At 44.1% G+C, this 14333-nt stretch overlaps 2 protein-coding genes across 2 annotated transcripts; one reads left to right on the forward strand and one right to left on the reverse strand.

Annotated features, from left to right (window-relative positions):
* Nucleotides 1–20: 20 nt before the first annotated feature.
* Nucleotides 21–5933, forward strand: CCNA2 (cyclin A2; the record flags this gene model as incomplete). The annotated part of the gene is made up of 7 exons (XM_035324373.1): nucleotides 21–342; nucleotides 1022–1137; nucleotides 1487–1710; nucleotides 2209–2413; nucleotides 3391–3504; nucleotides 4032–4165; nucleotides 4618–5933. Coding segments are annotated over 7 exons (1167 nt in total), but the record flags the coding sequence as incomplete, so codon positions are not given.
* A 1129-nt stretch (nucleotides 5934–7062) lies between these two features.
* Nucleotides 7063–12914, reverse strand: EXOSC9 (exosome component 9). The gene is made up of 12 exons (XM_035325290.1): nucleotides 12755–12914; nucleotides 12506–12600; nucleotides 11950–12069; nucleotides 11747–11849; nucleotides 11162–11299; nucleotides 10592–10674; nucleotides 10162–10294; nucleotides 9636–9724; nucleotides 9283–9429; nucleotides 8890–9074; nucleotides 8526–8604; nucleotides 7063–7989 (listed from the first exon to the last, which is right to left on the reverse strand). Exons 1-12 carry the CDS (start codon nucleotides 12818–12820, stop codon nucleotides 7908–7910), a joined length of 1320 nt encoding a protein of 439 aa, XP_035181181.1. The 5' UTR covers nucleotides 12821–12914; the 3' UTR covers nucleotides 7063–7907.
* Nucleotides 12915–14333: the final 1419 nt, after the last annotated feature.

Here is a 14333-nt window from a genome sequence, read left to right on the forward strand (position 1 = left end):
CGCCGCCCGCCGCCGCCGCCCGCGTGGCGCTGGGCCCGCTGCGGGGCGCGCAGCAGGGCGGCGGGCGGGCGCCATTTTGCGGCGGCGGGGAGCTGTCAGGGGGCGGCGGGGAGCACGGCCCCAGGCGGCAGCAGCAGCCGCCGCCGCAGCCCTTCAGCGTGTACCGGGATGAGCCCGACGGAGAGCGGCGGCGGGGCGGCCCCGCGGCGCAGCGGCGGAGGAAGGAGGAGGAGGAGAAGGATGAGGAGGCAGCGCTGGGCATGGGGCTGCGGGCCGCCGTCGGGGCCCTCGGGGAGCGGCGGCCCCTGGCGCCCCTGGGCAACGCCATGGAGCTCAGCTTCGGTACGTGCGGGGCGGGCGGGACCTGCCGGCACGGCCCGGCGGGGCGGGGGGCGGCGTGGCGCTGCCTGCGGGAGGCAGAGCGGGAACCCGAGGCACCGCGGCCTGGCCCAGCCCCTCGGCTGCTGGCCGCAGGGGGAGCCTCCCCCTTCGCCAGCACAGAGCTGGAAGGGGTTTTACTCCAGCAAAACTTGACAGAACTTTCCCCCGTGTAGCGGCCTGTGTAGGTGTTGTGAGCCCTTCCCAGCACGTAGCGAGTGGGAGCCGCTGCAGCAGCCTTCAGCAATGCTCCTGTGCATGTCCGAGGGCTGGGTTCGTCATGCTCCAGTTCTGCATCTACGGAAAGTTCTGGTCCTCCTGACCCGTTTCCAGCCTCAGTAGTTGAGTCCCTGAGATGCACAGCTAAGGAACGAGATAGCACAGGGTGCACTCAGCACTACATATCTGCAGAAGCGTTCCACGTCCCTTTATACCTAGGGGAAAGAAGGGCAAGGGGAACAGGAAGCTTCTTGCAGTAACCTTTTGGCTTCCCTATAGTCTCCTCAACTCACAGTCCGGTTGAGTGACAGCCCAAACGCTGGTGATGCCCCCATCCACATGTTAGGGGACAGGGTAGTTCCCTGCACTGCCAGGGAGTGGTCTGACGGTGCCTGTTTTCATGTGGCTGTTATCTTCCATGTAGATTCTCCAAGTATTATGGATATTTCAATAACTTCAGAAGTGGAAGAGAAAAGACCAAACGTTAATAATGTGCCAGACTACATCAGTGATATCCATACGTACCTTAGGGAAATGGAGGTGAGATGCCGCCTATTTTCTTATTTGCATGCAGCTTACTGGGGGAAAAAATTGGGGCTGAGTAAAGAAACACCAGTTACTGCTACAGTGACTAAAGTAAAGCTTGGTAGAAATAGCTAAATACTGTGCTTATTGCTGTGAACACAAGACCAGTTTCTTGTGATAAAGTTGACTGTGCTATGCACTCAACACAAGTTAGGGAGATTACAGAAACTGAAGTAATAGATGCTACGTTTACCATTGTTTACTTCTGACCTGTTAAAAATCTCTTGGTAAATGGAGCATAAATAAGTGTTTCCCTACAGGCACTTCGTCCAAACTCAGTCTTGTCTGTCATCTAAACCTACAGGTGAAATGCAAGCCTAAAATAGGCTACATGAAGAAGCAACCTGATATCACAAACAACATGCGGGCTATTCTTGTGGACTGGCTGGTGGAAGTTGGAGAAGAATACAAATTGCAGAACGAAACCCTGCACTTAGCTGTAAACTACATTGATAGGTTTCTTTCTTCAATGTCTGTTTTGAGAGGAAAACTTCAGCTTGTGGGTACTGCAGCTATGCTGCTTGCATCGTAAGTGAAATTCCTTAGTGTAAAAGTCTTCCTGCTGGTCTCATATAGGCAGAAATCTTGCAGCTATCATGTTTTTGATGCCTGTAGTTGGGTTGACTACGGAGGGCCTCACACTAGGTGAAAAGGCAGCAGTTTTCTACTTCCGAGCCTGGCAATCTATATGAACCCTGCAAGCACGGGTCTGGGATATCTTTGTAGATTGGCCTAATGCGAGGATGTTATTTCTAGCTACAGCAGCAAAGGGCTTCTAAATGGTATTTGAGGGAATGTGCACAAAGCCAAATGGCTTAGTCCTAGAAAAGCAGCCTATTGTAGCGCTAATTTCAAGTTCTGGTGATTCAAGACCTACTGAACTGAGTGCAGTAAACTCACTCAGTAACTGTACTTGACTACTTCACAAGTCGGAATTTAATTTGGCATGCTGGTTTTCATTAAATGTTGCTAGTTGCCTGGTTTTCTAGTATTTAAATATTTGCTTTTAACTGTTTCTCATGGCAGAAAGTTTGAGGAAATCTACCCTCCTGAAGTAGCAGAGTTTGTCTACATCACGGATGACACCTACAACAAGAAGCAAGTTCTAAGGATGGAGCACTTAATTTTGAAGGTTTTGTCGTTTGACTTGGCAGCTCCAACCATCAATCAGTTCCTCACTCAGTATTTCCTGCATCAGCAGACAAATGCTAAAGTTGAAAGCTTATCGATGGTAAGAGTTACTGGCTTGGTCTGTGCCACTTGAGAGTTACATAATCATTAACGCACCTTGCAGGATCTGTATTTGTAGAAAACAAATGGCACGGGGTTCTTCTGTCTAGACTTTCTCATCTCCTGGTAATTTTCACACATGTGAGTGTGCACCGTGTGCTGTGTGCTCCTCCAGGAGTGGTGCTGCATTTGTGCAGACAATGGTCTTGTTGCTACTGCTCGAGATACTCCACTGCTGTTGTGGTCTGGCACTGGGCAAGGCCCAAGCATGAATGCTTACTCAAAGCAGGCCCAGATTGATGAATTTTAATCCAGGGTTTGTTTCACTGATGGGTACTTCCTCGTTCCTATCTAACACTGCCACACACGCACCCACCCACCACTTTGGCAGAAAGGACTTCTGTTTTTCCCTTAACTCAAAGTGGGCTCTAAGTCCTGAAGCCATTTTCTCAGCAGAGCACAGTCTCAGCTGAAGTTAATCTAAATGTAACATCCTAACTGTATCACAGGTACCAGAGCTCCTAAAAATGGAAGCCTTTGTCTCATTGTGCAGAGGTCAGACCAAACTGCACCTTTTCCTCTTGACCGTAGATACCTCTAAGAGAAATGTGTTAGAAAACCATACATGAGAACAGTGTTTGACAGCGGCTACAGTAGGTGCTAGAAGAGAAGTATTTTTGATTGTAGTCCTCATGTTTTGTTGCTGTTTAGAGATGCTCAGAGCCAGAGGTGGTTCGGTGCACTCACTCTCTTTCTGTGCTGCTGCCTGCTTTTATCGGTGTCAACCTTGTCTCGAATAGAGTAGCAGCATTAATTGAAGGGAACAAACCTGTGGGCCGGCTCTGAGTGGAAACTTGTAAAAGCTCTTCCTCCACTTGGTGGCAGGACTGGAAGCTTAATTAATGGTCCTAGTGAAGCTGTTGAATGCTATTCTACTTCCATTTGGAAGCAGATGACTCTCACTCTTGTCTCTTGCAGTATCTAGGAGAACTCACTCTCATTGATGCTGATCCCTACCTGAAATACTTGCCGTCAGTTATCGCTGCTGCAGCGTTTCATCTAGCAGGCTATACGATCACTGGACAAACTTGGGTACGTAGCACTACGACCTGAGCCGCTGCCTGTGTGCTTGGTGTATTATGCGAAGTTCTGAGCGCTGGGCCCACGTTGTGCTCTCAGTTTGGGCTGCAGCAGTCGTAGCCCCTCCACACCAGTAGCCTGTTAAGGACGGATTGCTTCCCGTGGTATTGGAAAAGGTTGGGGGGAGCCTTTTGTGGGAACGCAGAGGCATCTGTGGAGGCACTGTTCTGGGGATCCTCCTCAAAGCTGTAAGCAGCTTCCTTGGGATGAGGAAGTGGGCACAAAGCCTACACAAAGAGAGCAAGGAATGCTTCGGCTTCTGCCTTGTAAAGAATATGAGAATTTCAGGATTACCGTAAATCTACAGGAACTGCTGAAATCTGAACAGCAGGTATTAAGCTACTTGGTGCTTGGCAGAGTCTCATTATCTCAACCTCATAGGACAGCAGTGTTTTATTAGGAAGCTGAAAACCTCGACCAGCTCATCCATGTGACAGAAACGTCTTCAAATGCTCCTCTTGCTTTTTCTTTTCTCTCAGCCTGAATCTCTGTGCAAAGTGACAGGCTACACCCTTGAACACATCAAGCCTTGCCTCGTGGACCTACACAGGACCTACCTCAAAGCAGCACAACACACACAACAGTCCATAAGGGAAAAGTACAAGAGTACAAAGTAAGTATTGGTAGGGCCGTGCAGCAAGCTAGTAGTTATGCTGGAGATACTCTAGCGTGTAACTACTTAACGAGGGCTGGGGGGGGGGCTAACTAAAGTCAGACCAGACCTTTGTAAGCGAAACGCTGACGAGACTTCTCAAGGCTTCTGCCCGATGCTTTGCTGAGCAGTGCTTCCTGTTCAGCAGGCCGGCAGGCACTACCCAAAGTGCTGCCTGAGTGGTCAGGTAGACACTGGAGGAGTTCTCACGAAATTCCTGCAACTGGTGGGCAGGAGTTGGTACCTAATGCTCCTAAAAATCTGTGTTGGCATGGTGGCTGAGGAGCTCCAAGACGTTTCCTGCTGGCTGTGCCTTGTGAGAAATGTGCTTTGCTGCAGTATCTGTTATTCTTTACAGCAGAGAGCACTTGAGCGACATTACATCCTGCGTCTTTTTTTTCCCTCCTCTCTAGGTACCATGGAGTATCACTTATTGACCCACCAGAGACACTAAATTTATTGTAATGATCAAGAGACTGATCTTTTAGAGAAATGTATATTACAAGAAAATGATGTACAGTTTTAAGAATGGTTCAAAATTCTAGGTGTGATCACTCAAAATATTAATACAGGTTCTGATGAGCTTAATTATGAAGTTAGTTTTATGTGGTTTTAATGTAAATCTTTTGTACATGCAATCTTGTTAAAATACTTCGCTGTGTTGTAATAAGAATGTTGTCTTCAAGCACAGGATTAACCATGCAGACCAAGTGAAGTCTGAGACAGTTTATCTAAGTAGAGATTAGACAGTATCACTAGCAGTGCATTATTATTATAGTAGGGCTTTTTCTCCTTCCAAGAGTGACTTGGACTCCACAGCAGTATTTTTGTACTGTCTAGTTTACGTTGAGACTTAGTATAGATCCAAAACGTGGCTTAACAGCTGCAATACTGGAAGAAACTGTATAGCTGTGAGGAAAACACCTCCCTGAAAGTGACTTCCGTGAGACTGCCTAGGATGTGCCATGATTTGTATTTAATGATTGCTGGCTCTTCATCAGGTTGGGTGCTCTGCTGCAGGGACTGCATGGCTAGGACTAGGATACACAGAAAATATTCCCACTAATGTGTTAGCTGTCGCCCCAGCCTGTCAATGCCTAGTAAGAGGGCTCTAGCCACCAGCCTGCTGAGCTTGCACCTCTTCAGAGGTGGTGGAGCGTTACAGCTGCAGGATGGGAGCTGCTGCTCTGTGGCCCCAAGAAGAGATGTGTGCAGGCTACATGCAGAATGGCACAAATTCTGTACATCCTTCTCACTGGGGAGGGGCTCCTCTGTGGCGTGCAGCAAAAATGTAAAGCAACTGGTCTTATTCCTTAGTTACTAGAACTGTTACATGAGCAAAGTAGCACATAATTGTCACTAGATGAAATGGACTTCTACCTTCAACCTGTATCAATGGAGTGAGTGATGTGCCCCTACCCCGTTCTTTGTGTATGTCAAGTAGTGAATGCATGGAAGTGGGTTTAACAGAGCCATTTCCAGGTTGGCAAATAAACAAACTTTACATCTGCTGTTAGTGGTCTTGCCAATACCTTAAAATCACTGAGTGTTAGTACTACCATCTTAAATTGGAATTCAGTTCTAGACCTGTGGCAAGGGCTGAAACCTGTGCCACTTAACTAAGAGTTGATTCAGCACTGGGGATCTGCACACCTAATGGTAGCGGTATGAATTCTACATAGGTGTGAAGCAGTTTGCAAGGGCTATATTAAAAATAAAAGTAATTAAAAAAAAATACTCAGACCTCTATCAAGCGGACAGGCCTGCATTATGGTGAGACAATTTACATGCCTTGTACATGCCTTGATTTGGTAACTAAGAACCTGCTGTCCTGCCCCCCCCTCTGCTCTGCAGCCTGAGCCCTTCACGGACCACTCAGCTACAAAACTGGTCTAGCCACGGGGAGGCAGCTCATCCGGTTAAGGCAGACGGATGCAGCAGAGGCTGCCTTTTTGGCTAATCTAAGCTTTTTAGGATGTGCTTTGTTCTAATGTTTAATGAAGAGCCATACTTAATTGGGCTACCATGTTCTCGAGTAGTTGTCAGTTAGCTTAATTTCAGTACCTTGCCACTGGAAAAAGCTAAAAACTAGTTGGGAAAAACTGCATGGTGTATCATGTCTGCTTAGCATTGGAAATGCTCTAACCTTGCAGGAGAGGGAGTTCGTACATAGTGGAACATGTGTGCCACAGCTGTGCAGCAGCTGGTGACCTTGGAAAGTCAACCTAAAATGGTGGCTGACCATTTTCTGCTCTTCCTGCGACCTTGTGGCAGCTACTGGTAACAAACTGTGGAACATAAATAGTTTAAGGAACGCTTATGAACCCCAGCAAAGAGCACGTATTAGTACTGAAGTGAAAAGGCCTCAGTTGTGGTATTATTATTTACTACTTAATGAAATGTTGCCTTGCTCTGTTTTGGATGGAAGCCATTCTATTAGTGTTCCACAGCACAGAGAAAAGTTCTCCCCTGCTTCCTAAGCTTTGTTTTCAGCATACAATGTCTGGTACAGCTTCCTCTACAGCCTTAAAAAATAAAAAAGCTTCAGTCGTAGGCTGGGCCTTTCCCAGGTTGTGCTGTCCTACTGTTTTGCCTATCCACTATAAGTCCTCTGCTTCCTTTCAAAATAAGTGTCTAGAGACATAGGGTATAAGCTGTTACGTATGAAGAAGAGAGAAAGTAGGGGCAAAATATATCATTCTTTTTCCTGAAGAAGTTTAAGGTCTTGTGGTGCTGCAGAAGAAGAAAATCTTCACTTGTTCTCATGCTCTTGACAACAATTTTGGATTGGAAGAACTGACACTAAGCAAATGCACTGGTTTAGCTACTGGCGGGATAGGGGAGAGCGATTTTCTTTGGCATTAAAGTCTAAAAGTAACCCTGGGGCATAGCATACATGACCATAACTTTTCTCTTGCCTGTATTTCATCAAGATCAATGATTGTATGTAAAATAGTCCTTACTGCTCTTGTAAATATGTGCACGTTTCTAATGTGACTTGGTCTTCAAACAAAACAGGCAGGTGAACTACTGTGGAAACCTCTTCTGTTTTGCCTCATTTTCAACTCAGCACAAGTCTTCAAATATAGTTCAAGAAGCATTCATGTCTGTTGCATGTAATATTTAATTAAACTTTTTATAAAACTTGCTGAAGTATGAGTTGCCTGTATATGGAAAATGTTGTCAGCCTCCTGGGATTTGGCCAGATGTCCTATGCTGTCAAGCACTTGCATTTCTGCTGCTTTTTGTACAAAGCCTTAAGGTATGGAGTAACCAAGGTCATAGGCACAGCACACCCCTTCCCCCTATGAAGACCGTTCTAAGGAATTTAATAGTTCCACACTGTTAACACCTATACTAAGCAAAAGCAGCTCTTTGGGGCATTACACTAAAACTGCAATTCCTTTTACCAACAGAACTCTTGACTAGATACAGCTCCTTTCAGAATTAAGTATTTGCTGAGGCAGTTCTGTGAAGAACACTATGCATCATACATGGGGGACTTGACTGTTCTGTGCTGCAGCTGGGTGCTACCAAAGAATTTCACTTCCAGAGACTTTATTTTAACCTGCATACAGTAAGTTTATAAAATATACATAGAAGCAGGATCAGAAGCAGGGGGGTAGAAGAGATTATCTACAAAAATAAATTCAGTAATAACAAACCACATTTATTATCCTACATTACTGAAGGAGAGATGACTTTAACGAGCAGCTCTCTTCTTTCTCCTCCTTTTGTTAAATGCTTTCTTACTTGTATTTTCTTGTTTCAAGGTGGTCTGCGTTCTGTGAGCAAACAACATTTTAAATCAAATAAATGTATTGTTTTATTTCAAAGGAACATGGGTTGATCATCTGTAACAGTGCAACCACTCACCATGCTCAGTGCAAAGTTCAAACACTTCCTCGAAAGTGTTCTAAATACAATAGTGAAGGTTTAGGCTAGAGTAGAGATACAGCAGTAGCACTAACTTCTCTGAGATACAATTTAGAGTTAGCTGTAGCACAGCCTATAAACTCTCTACAGCATCTGTAAGGAGCAGCTGATTCAAATCCATGTGTACGCTCGCATTCCCTTTGGAGAGATTAACATCAGTCAAGTCTCTGTAACTACCTCAGACAGCTGCAGGTCAGCTGAGTGACTGGCCTCCAAGATGGGAGCAAACTAGCCCTAATTTAAAGCTCCTCGCTGCTATTTAGTCCTCTTGAACCACTGAGACCTTTCTTGGCCTTGCCAAAGTTCTCAGCACAGATTGTCATTGTTCTGTTGTCTGGTATTCCTTACCAGCTCCTTCCCCCTCTTAATTCCAAGTGGCAGTTACCTTGTTTTGTTTGGTACTTCCTGTGGTTCCAGGATGACAACTTCTTCCTCTTCACTGTCAGACAGCACAATGGGTTCATCTAGAAGGAAAAAAAAAAGATCAGTTTCTGTAACAAATCCTGTAACTAATAATCACAGCATTTTTAAAAAGATATTGAGAGGGGAAAAGCAGGGTCACAATTGCTAGGGCTTAACCTGGAACTCTTGCTATAGTCCAGAAAACAAGTTTTCTTCTGAAGAAAACAAGACCTGTCCAGGTGAAGTCCAAGTAGCCAATGGGTATAATTCTCACACAGAGCTACAAGAGGGACATCCTGCACTTTTTAATGTAAGTGTATGCAGTATCGAGACAAATGAATACTCACCCTTAGCTTTGCTCTTCGTACTCGTGTCCTCCGTTTCCATTCTCTGGCATTCAAAAGTGGCAGCACTTTCAGCCTCTTCTTCCACTGCCTCTTCCCTCTCTGATTCTTCAAGGTCTCCCCAGGAGTTTTCTATTCCTTCCCCAATTTGGGCTGTCCCAGGAGTGTGCAATATTGGTGTGGCAAAACTGCAGTAGTTAAGAAAAATGTTGGAGATACTAGGAATTAAGTTACCTAAAAGCAGTTAGAACCAAAACCAATACGATGTTGATATTCCCTCTGATGGCTATATGGCTACCCTGAGCTGGGATACATCTTGGGTGTTTATCTGCTAGTGGGACTAACGTGGGGAGGGGGAAACCTGTTTTTTTCCTGGACAAGAAACAGAAAACATACACTTCTGAAGGAGGGTCAGCTTTAGTTATGATTTCTTCCGCTTGTTCTTCCACATTGTTGGTGTCTACAGCAGCACTTTCCATTTTGAAGGCAGTGATCTTTTGATTTGGTATAGATTCTGCAAAGCCAAACTTCCCGCCTTCTTTCCTAGTTAACAATGACAGACATTATTTCAAGGTTATTTCAAGGTTATTTCACATTTATAGATGTTTTCTCTCAAAGTTCAAATATACTAATACTTGTTCTTTAAAACAATTACAAAGAAAAACAATTTGCTGTTCATGTTAAAAGTTTGCATCAATTTTTAGTGTATTTCTTAAATGCTCACTTCCATCCCTTCCCAAAGCACTCACCTAACTTTCTGGTCGTTGTCCAAGGCTTTCTGAATTAGTTCTGTTATTTCAGCAACCTTAACAGCTGTTATCTTACTGCATCTCAGAACCTGTTACATACACAGCAACAGTTTACCATCACGAAAGCATGGTATTTTTAACTAGAGCTGTAGGACAGATGACAGGAGTAACACTTAAAATTAGGTATCTAAAGGACCGGATACACGACGAGGTGATCCAACAGGTTAATATAACAACCTCTAGCTGTACATTAAGACACAGCCTGAATTTGTTTACAGCCTCCAACTGCCAAATCACAGGGAAAAAAATGCCTATCTGACCAAACAATGGTCCTTTTCTACACCTGTTCTTCAGCATAGATGCACAGTAGCACTCTTCCACTGGGTCTAAAAATACTTGATGTTTTCCAGTGAAGTCTGACAGCTGTTTCCTTAGCTTCAAAATATTAAGGATATTACAATATCAAGATTACAACCCAGGAAGCAGTTTACACCTGAGACAAAGACCAGTCAAGGAAAAGATTTACCTGATCCTTTAGTAGCATAATCCCTCCACTGGACTGGATAGTACAAATTTCACGATGTTTATTCATGGCAATTACAAGGAGACCGTCCATTACACGTTCTTCTCGTTCGCTTGGATCCACCAACAAATATGTCCTAGAATCAAAGTTTTAAATATAACACAACAATATAAGTTTGAAGCTGTGTTTGACTCCCCCAAGAAAGTTTTCTTATCACCTGTGAAAGCAGCTGGCTACCAGCACCACACAGTATACATACGTATATACGTCTGTGGCTCTTCACTTCTGATAAAATACTTGAGGAAATCTGTCTGTCAGCATGAGTTGCTTTTTTTTTTTTTTTTCCTACAAATCTCTATGTTTAAAATTAATTCTGCAAAACTGACAATAAGCTGTTTCTGTCAAGAAAGACTTAAGAAAAAAAACACCTTACCCCTGCTGGAAGAAGGCAAAACTGACACAAATAGGCATGTGGTGGATACTCAAGGGGACAGGATCACGCTCCTCAGGAGAGTACTTGGAAAAGAATTAGCCCAGAAGACAATTATTTACAAAATTCATTTGGTTTTAAAATGATGTATTGCATAAGAGGTATTTAAAGAAATAACAAGCAAGAAAAAAGGCAAACATTCATCATCTAAATATTAACAATCTTATTGCTCTTCTTGTGTAATCCTGTTTACTACCTACATATGCAAATTCAGCACATTCATCACTCTTATACATTTATATACATATACATGGTTGAAACATTGCTCATCCGTTAAAACAGTCTGCAAAATACCTATCATTTTGCAATTAATGTTGCCATAAATTGAAGTTGATATATTTTTACACTCAGCGGGCTTGCTTACTACCCTTTTACATTTTGAATAGGAATACATGCACCCCCAGACTCTACATATCTTGGAGTTTATCTGCTTACATCAACATTTAGTTCCTTCCTTTCAGACAGAAAGGAACAGCTACCCGAGATACTGTACTGGGATCTAGTATGACTTACCACTGTCACTTCCTCTCCTTGCACAGAGACATCTGGTCTGCGAAAATGACACAGGGCTACAATTGCTGCTATGCTTGCAGCATCAATAATGTTACCATCGTGATTTAACAGGTGCAGGTCCACACGGATTTGCCAAACCTGCAAAAAAAACAAACGTAACTGCTTGGTAATGAGTAAACGTGATTCCAGAGAAGCTATTGCTTTTCAAGACACTTTCAGTTTTTGAATCATAAAAAGGACCAACATATATTCTTTGGGTCTTTCCTTGAGAAATTAGGATGAAAAATTTTGGTATACGCAAGACACCCAGTGTTCTAGATTTAAAACCTGGTTAATTTGACAAGATACACAACAGTTAAGTATGACTCATAATTTGTTTTGCAAATAAATATTCAAGTGTGCAGGATCCCAATTATTTCAAAAAGTCTGTATAGATCTGTAAGTTAAAAATACCTACAGTCAGATGGATCCTTACATTAACCCGAGGTCTTAATTTTTAGTTTTTGAAACAAAACAGACCACCTGAAAAACTGACTATACATACCCTTTAGTTCAAAACCATTTGAAGTTGATAGTTTTTCATACCTTTTCACCAGCAACAACGCAGAGAGATTCAGTATCGATACATTTGGAATTTCTCAGGCATCGCTCTATTAATCTGTTCAGTTTCACCAGTAACTCAGACTGCCTGTTAAAACAAAATTAACCCAAACTGAATATAATTATTCTTCACACTTACATGCTTCAAAACAGTGGCCCTTTTGTAAGTCTTTAAGAAAGCTACATACCTGCCAGGCTCAAAACCAGGTGCAGCCATGGGTGACAGCTCGAGGTTAAAGAACAGTATCCCTTCTGTAGCCCGATTTGGCTTTGGGGGCACAAGTTCACATGATACTTGGCCAAGAACCCTGCGGAGGGCAACAAACCACTAAGGTACAGAATTTGGTGGGAGAAAAACCTACCACTAGAAACAAAATATGTACATTTGGGCTTTTATTTTGTATTTCTCGGTCAAGTCAACAGGTTTAAGTTCTAGTCAACAATGGAGAGAACTAACTGCTGAGATCAGAACGTTCTCCTAAACTTCAGAATTAAAACTGGACGTAAATGCTGGCGAATCAGTAACTTAATATTTATGTAAGTGCATGTATTTCACTCTTCCACATACACAGAAGGGCGTTTGATACGTGGAAGGCAATTAAACATAACAGAAGATCACTAGATAAAGGGATGCAAAGTTAGACTTGTTATCTTGTTATTTTATGGCCTACACCAAAACACAGTCCCGCCCCCCCCTGCGGCCCCCACTTCCCCACGGTGCCCCTCTCGGAGAGCCGCAGCCACCTGGTCCTGCCCAGCTCCACCACGCAGCAGCCGCGGTCGGGCCCGAAGGAGATGCGCACGTTCCGGTAGTCGTAGCACTGCCGCCCGTCCAGCCGCTGTGAGGAACCGACACACACAGAGAGACACACGGACAGGGGGTCACGCACACAGACAGGCAGACATGGGGGGGGCGGTTACCGCGGGGGCGGCCGGCCCCGGGGCGGTGTGAAGGGGCAGGGGCAGGGGGTGTGAGGGCAGGCGGCCCCGCACCTTGCCCTCCCGCACGGCGCGCAGCAGGAAGCGCCGCTCGCAGTTGGACAGCGGCGCCTCCCTCATGGCGGAGCGGCCGTGGAGTCGCGAGGCTCAGCCGTTGCTCGCGAGGCCCGGCCGTTGGCGGCGCAGAGCCTCGGCGTCATCAGCGCGCGGCGACCGTTAGGGGCAGGGCAGGAGGGCGGGAGAGCGGCAGCCGCCTCGCGCCCCCTAGGGGCCAGCGGGTCCCCGTCCCCCCCGCGCCTCAGGCGGGGCTGTGGTACGGTCATGGCCGCCGTTCGGGCTGCCGTCAGGGTTTGCCTTCGCCCATCGCCTGAAGAACATCCTTTCCCGTCGTTCTGAAATGCGGCCCACAAGTGAAAACTCGATGCTTCACAAGAGACTTTTATGCTTAGTTTGAGCTGGAACAGGAAATTCCTTTACTGTGTTTTCCCATCAACATTACTAAAACACAGCCAGCCAGTCTTTTCTCACACAGAATTGTTGAAATATCTTAATTATACCTTACTTTTAAACCTTGTTAACACACAAATTCTGGCAGTTTTGCAATCACGGAGGGAGAACACTGCTCTAGGACCAAGTTTGCTCCATATTCATAGCCCTAAACCCTGCTGTGCTTCGGATGAAACAACTTTTTACATGAAAAGGAAATGTTAGGTACTAATGACTTTCAATCCCTTAAGACTTGACAAGAAGGAAATTATTTTCTAAGAGTTAATTTTAATAGAGTTAATTTTGACTTGTGTACAGTTGGAAAACTCATATACAAGTAGTGTTTCTAAATTACTGAAGAGAAGTATATTTGGAGTAATTTCATTTATAATTAGCAGGAAGATACAATGTGTAAAATAAAGCTTGGTAAACACTGATGGACAACCTTTGGTAAATATGTAAGTTGAATAACCAAAAAGAGAGTCTTCTTAAAGAAGTGAGATGCAACTGTAACCTTTGCATTTCAAATGTCTAATTTAAACTTTTTGCCCAGTATATGACTGTAAATCCTTTTGTATCACACCGATACTTTGTTTTACTGAAGCCTTTGTAATGCTTTCACAGAAGTTCACTACAAATTTCACTTCAGTTGTATTGAAGAAGTATTTCATTTGCATGTTCAAGAATATATATATATATATATAAAGCCTTGAAAACATTGTGAGAATGATTTATTTTTTTTTTTTTCCAGCAGAGGGACACATGCATTCAGTTAGAGCGGTGTATGAGAATACATGGTTCTGTGTTATCATACTTGGAGCTGACCTGAAGCACTTGCAACATGTACGTGCACTTTAAAACAATATCCTTTAAGTCATGTCCTCCCCATACACATACACACACACTTTGATATTATAGGTGTTTGTTGTTGTTGTTGTTTTGTTTGTTTGTTTTTTCCCAAAGAGGTAGAGGCTGAAAGTCTCAAGTTTTTCCTCATACATCCAATGCTCCAGACTATTGATCATCTTCATGATGCAAAGGAGTACAGGTGCAGTCACAAAAGTGCAAACGAATAAGAAAGTGGAGTGTTTTTTTTTTGATTTTTTTTTTTTTTTAAATACTACAACTAATAGTATTTTTATTATTA

This window comes from Oxyura jamaicensis, chromosome 4 (assembly GCF_011077185.1).
Source record: "Oxyura jamaicensis isolate SHBP4307 breed ruddy duck chromosome 4, BPBGC_Ojam_1.0, whole genome shotgun sequence".
Taxonomy (NCBI): domain Eukaryota; kingdom Metazoa; phylum Chordata; class Aves; order Anseriformes; family Anatidae; genus Oxyura; species Oxyura jamaicensis.

Excerpts from the sequence above, each read along its gene's own strand:
- EXOSC9 (XM_035325290.1), bottom strand. The coding sequence starts at position 12,820 with ATGAGGGAGGCGCCGCTGTCCAACTGCGAGCGGCGCTTCCTGCTGCGC. Across the intron at positions 12,070-12,505 it reads GTGGAGCTGGGCAGGACCAG|GGTTCTTGGCCAAGTATCAT; the intron begins GTGGCTGCGGCT and ends TGCCCTCCGCAG. Across the intron at positions 11,300-11,746 it reads GCGTTGTTGCTGGTGAAAAG|GTTTGGCAAATCCGTGTGGA; the intron begins GTATGAAAAACT and ends TTTTTTTTGCAG.